This window comes from Orycteropus afer, unplaced genomic scaffold (assembly GCF_000298275.1).
Source record: "Orycteropus afer afer isolate SDZICR_OR568_19922 unplaced genomic scaffold, OryAfe1.0 scaffold01010, whole genome shotgun sequence".
NCBI classification, from domain to species: domain Eukaryota; kingdom Metazoa; phylum Chordata; class Mammalia; order Tubulidentata; family Orycteropodidae; genus Orycteropus; species Orycteropus afer.
This window is the reverse complement of record NW_006922597.1, coordinates 191,540-197,151: the sequence shown is the minus strand read 5'-3', so window position 1 is coordinate 197,151 and position 5,612 is coordinate 191,540. Positions and strand designations below refer to the sequence as shown.

Here is a 5,612-nt window from a genome sequence, read left to right as displayed (position 1 = left end):
AAATTTCCCCCTGCTTTGCTGAGGAGTAGAGTAGACCCTAGAACTATGGAAGCCTCACCAAGGAGCTGCCCAGTGCCTCTGTCTCTCTGTCTGCCTGCCTCTTTCTCCTTAACATTATGTTATTTTAACTGTGACAAGGTACTGGGACTGCTTAGCCTGGAGAAGAAAAAACTTGGAGGACATTGGGAGGAAGGAGATGTAATCACTATTTTCCATTATGTATGATCAAAATGACTTGGTATAGCCTCTAGGAGGATAGGTCACTGGGACTCAGCTCAGGAATTAATATGTGGGGAGTGTAGAAGAGAGGGTTGGCAGGGGAATAATATTTGTTGAACATCTAAGATGTATTAGGATACTTCATCCACCTTATCTCATTTGATCTCCACAACTCTGTGAAGGAGATTTCACTATTCCAATTTCATGTATCAATAATCTGGGGCTCAGAGGGTTAAGCAGTTTGTCCCACTTTACCCAGATAAGTAGCATACCTGGGATCTGAAAATAGAGTCCTACCTTCAGTACCCTGCATTTCAACAGAAGGAAGAGTTGGTTTATCATTAGGGTTTGGAATACTAATCTGAGGTTCAGAAGTAATGAGCCCCTTGTCATTCAAGCAGAGGCTGAAGGGTTGCAGGAATGAGGGGAGGAAAGTTGGACAAGCTAACTCTCAACTCTGAGATTCTCAGAGGACAGGATTCTTGGTTTCTGCAGGGCAGTATATTAGGAGAGGGGAAAGGAGGTGGGTTGGGCTACTCACACTCTACACGGTATTTCTCCATTTCCTGCACCTCAGCAATGGACTCCCGTAGGTCAGATGTGAAGCGCAGCCGGTCCTGGAGGCTGGGAGCATTGAAAATGATGAGGACTTTTCGCTCCCCACCAGGTACTGCAGACAGCAACTTGATCCCAAACTGATAATCTGTGGGGAAAGGGAGGTAGCAGGATAGGAAGGATACCTCTGTCAGGATTGAAGCCAGGTGGCTCATTAAGTGGAATGATTTTTTTTTAATGCCAAGCTCTAATCATGCCTCTTCTCTTCGCTAGAAACTTCAATGCTCCCCTCTTCCCCTCAAATCCCATAACTCCTGGTAGTCATGGCCCTGTTACTACTCCCTGCACTTTAAGGTGTAAAGGCAAACAACTCTGTGCTCTTCTCTAGAAAACCTGTCCTTTACGCCTTGGCCTGTATTCATATTGTGTCTGCTGCCCAGATGTCACCTAACAAAGCTGCTCCTTGCTCAGTTCTCCAAGGTATAGCATGATAGCCATTATCTTCAGCCTTCCTCCCTTCCCTCCAAAGAGTGCATGCATGTGCACGCACACACACACATACACACCACACACACACACACACACCATGGTTTGTTGTAAGAGTCAAGGGCTAGACCCAAGCTGTACTCCACCCTGGCCTGCCTGCCCTTCACCCTGGGACCAAGTAGGTGCTTTGGAGACCTTACCAGTACCAGTTGCAATAGAGTTGATTCTGACTCATGGTGATCCCAAGTGTGCAGAGTAGAACTGCTCCACAGGATTCTCAAGGCTATGACCTTTCAGAAGTAGATTGCCAGGCCTTTCTTCTGAGACACCTCTGGGTGGGTTAGTAGCCCAGCACTTAACCATTTTTTTTTTGCCACCCAGGGACTCCTTGGAGACTTTAGCCTGGTTGTAAAGAACTCCAAAAACTAGAGGCTAATAAAAATGAATAGTTGGCTGGAGAAGCAGCCATGGGAGGCTGGTATGGATAAAGGATGAGCATGGGGGCCATGGCATTGACTTTTAGGTGGCTGGGATTCAAGAAGGGACTCACATGAATTCTGGAAGAGCTGCATGTGCATTTCCACGAGGGGAAAGGACTGACGGAAGCTGTATGTTACCAAGATCTTCTTCTTCTGAAAAATTTTGGTGACCTTTGGTAGGGTTGGGGAAAAGACAAGAGGTGGGGTTTGGGGTGGGAAATTTCCACATGTCACCTATTTCCAGTATCCTCCCTCCCATCTCTAGTAACAGACATATATACATGAACACACATACCCACAAGTCAGGCAAAACTTGAGGAGCAGAATAGGGAAGATGGGAGAAAATTGCAAGTTTCTGATGTAAGGATGATGCACAACAGGCATCTACAATTTTTACAAGAACTAAGTGAGTGCTGCTCCCTCCAGAAAGCTTGTCCTGACACCCCACACAGATTTTTTTTTTTTTCCTTTTCTGAGTTTCCAGAGTACTGGTTCAGTACCTTTCATTTGTTAGGCTTTACATTAGTCCTCTGAGAAATGATTGCCCCGCTGGACTGGAAGTGCCTAGGCAGGGGTCTGGTTTTAATATCTTTCACCCACCCCCACTGGGCCTAGCATGTAATGGTAGTCTCTGCTGAACAGCTGGTTTTACTCTGAAAAACCCAAGGTCTTTATCAAGTACTTAGGCACTCTGAAATCAATTAATACAGTCTGCAAGTAATTCTTAAAAGCAAAGATATTTGATTTCAGGATGGTTACAGTACACAGTTGTGAAATTTTTTTTTTTAATCTTTTAGACTGTGAGATCTTTGAGAACAGTGACTGTGTCTAACTCACCTCTGCGTACCCAGTGCCTAGCACAGAGCTGGACATATGACAGCTGTCAATATGTGATGGATGTTTGTAAGCCAGGCACTCTTCAGGGTTAGGCCATTCCATATCCAATATCTTACTTAATCCTCATGACAACCCTATGAGGTAGGGATCAGCCCCATTTCACAGAGAAGGAAATTGAGGCTCAGAGAGGGATTTGGAGGTGCTTATCTAAAGTAGTAGTCCTCAGCTAGGGGTGATTTTGCCCCACAGGGGGCGCTTAGCAATGTCTGGAGACATTTTTGGTTGGGAGGAGTGCTACTGGCATCTAGTAAGTAGAGACAAAGATACTAGGCTAAACTTAAACCTCCTACAGCCCCCAACAACAAAGAATTATCTTGTCCCCAATGTCAATAGTGCCAAGGTTGAGAAACCTTGCTCTAAAGGTGAAAAGTCTAAGAGGGGACAGGATCACTGCCCTTCAGATCCCCAAAGAGCTATCTCAGAGCAGAGGGAGAACACTTGTTCTCCATGATCCCAAGGATTGAGTGAAAACTGTTGGAAGAAGCTCATAGAGAGAGAGATTCTAGTAGTCAGAGCTGTCTGACAAGGAAACTGGCTGCCTTGGAGGCAGGCAGCTTTCTGTCCCCTACAGCAAGGGACCAACTAGGAAGCAAGTTCCTGCCCTGGGTAAGAGGTTATGTGGGAGACTCAGAAATTCCCTTATAGCCGACAGAGTTCTAAAAGTCCCAGTCCTAAGAGAGAAGCATCTGCCCTGGTGATGAGCTCTGTTTTGACTCATTCAAATATCCCAGTGACACAAAGGTTTCAGACTAAACCCAGGTTCACAGATTTACCTCCCTTTACCCAACCCTGGACTTCATCTCTCATACTTTGGTCATGTTGCCAGAAGGGACCAGTCCCTGGAAAAGGATAGCATACTTGATAAACTAGAGGGTCAGTGAAAAAGAAGAAGATCCTCAACAAGATGGATTGACACAGTGGCTGCAACGATGGGCTCAAGCATAGCAAGTATGAGGATGGCAAAGGAGTCAGAACCGGCTCGACAGCACCTAACAACAACCACCACCCAACCCTCTGAACTACTGCAGTGGACAGGGACATTTCCTATCAGTTCCCAGACTGTAAGTCTGTCATCTCCCCTCGTCTTCACATTTTCTGTGCCTTTGTGGCTGTAACTACCTCCAAAAGGATCTTTTAGAAAAAAGGAGGGATAGAGAGAAGGCCTAGGCCTTGCCCAAGATCACATAGATCACATGGCAGAGAACCTTACCCACCACACCTCTACCTACCAAGGTTAGTATTGTTCACACCAGACCCAGGGTCCAAGCTCATCATCTCCCTTCCACCTCCTCCCCCACAGTGCTCATACCACGAGGAGATCATTGAAGAGGAAGACCTCCCGCTGATGCAACCCTAGCCTCTGGGGGCGGTTTGGATCTGGCACCTCATAGAGCTGGCAGCAGCAAACCAGTCGACGGTGAGGAAGAGACAGGACCTAGATAGGCATGAAGAAATAGGTATCAGCAAGGCTAGCCCACCAGCTTCGGGCCTCTAGCACCCTAACCTCCAAGAGCAAAATGACAGGAAGTGTACCACTGATACATATCACTGTCACTCTGACACAAGGATGGATATAAACTACTAAGGTCTAAGTGTTCTAGTGCTTTGCCTTTGTCCCTGTGTTGTTTTCTCTGTCTAGAATGCCTTCCTTGGCCAGCTCCATATGGCCACATTATGCCCTTCCTTCAAAGCCCAATTCTAAATGTCTTCTAAGAAGTGTTTCCCAATTTCTTCATGCTGGAAATGAACTCTCCCTCTTTTGTGCTCCCCTTAACGGATGCCCCCACTGGTCTGTGAGTGCTCCCAAGGACAGACACAATATCTGATTCATATCCATATCTTTGGTGCCCAGTGAAATGCCAGCCTCAGTGGAAAGGCATCTGTACATGTTTTCTGACTAGATGACTATAGTGTGTTCTTGCGTTTGTTACTATCTTGGCTCCTTACTTGGGATGAACAGACAAAACCAGAAGTGGTAAGGATGATAATATTTATACTTCAACAACTATGTACCTTACAACATAACATGCTAGATGAATTCATATAGAGCATCTCAATCTGCACCACAAGCCCCCTGGGGGATGCATTATCATCTACTCCATTTGGCAGGTAAGAGGAACCCAGGGGTCAGAGAAGTGCAGTGACTTTCCAAACAGTGACAGAGGCAGACCAGAACCCTGTCCCCTTGGCAGCCTCCCAAGGTACTTACTGGCTTTTTGCCCACAATCATGCGCTCCACGGCCTGCACCTGGGACACATGGTCATCATTGGTCCGTAGTTCACGCCCCTGAATGCGTTGGTAGATGCCTACCAGGAGGTCTCGGGGGATGTCTTCACCATTGTCAACCCCTAGGTTAGGGGAGTAACATGGACATAACGTATAAATGTATTGAGTGGGTGATAAGGGTTCTTCACAACACACCACACCCAGGCATGGACCATGATAATGGTCAGGATTGGAGGGAGTGGACCCCTAAATCTCTCAGCCAGGATCAGGGCCAGATAAGATGCCCTCCAGCAAAACAGCCAATTTGTTTTCTTCTCATGGATGAGGATTTTGTCTAAAAACTCAGAACATACTATGATTAAAACAATTAGGTACTTTTTTTTTTTACATTTCTAATTAGCAAATATAATTTTAAATAATAATACCCAGTGTTAGTAAGAGTGCAGGGAAGTGGGCATGTGTATTAGCATAACTATTTTGAAAGGTAATTTGGCCTAAATGTTGATACCTAGTGATTCCTCTTCTAAAAATCTGCCCTAAGGAATTAATCAGAAATATGCAAAAAGATATATACAAGGATGTTCACTGTCATTTATGGTAGGGAAAAATTTGAAACAACCTAAGTTCTAACAAGAGAAGAACAGTTAAGTAAAATATAGTATATCCACTTAGTAAAACAATATTAAAAAACCCAAACTCAAGTACAGACAACAAATATGAACCCTTTTGCATATACAGTACTGAGTTGT

General features: G+C 45.2%; 1 protein-coding gene across 1 annotated transcript in view; it reads right to left on the bottom strand.

Annotated features, from left to right (window-relative positions):
• Nucleotides 1-5,612, bottom strand: part of IQSEC2 (IQ motif and Sec7 domain ArfGEF 2) — a 98,727-nt gene that overhangs the window by 3,350 nt on the left and 89,765 nt on the right. Inside the window, exons 9-12 of the mRNA XM_042783392.1 lie at nt 4,846-4,985; nt 3,946-4,071; nt 1,811-1,910; nt 761-922 (exon numbers count right to left, since the gene is read on the bottom strand). Of these exons, the coding sequence (XP_042639326.1) occupies nt 761-922; nt 1,811-1,910; nt 3,946-4,071; nt 4,846-4,985 (528 nt within the window). The remainder of the gene's footprint in view (nt 1-760; nt 923-1,810; nt 1,911-3,945; nt 4,072-4,845; nt 4,986-5,612) is intronic.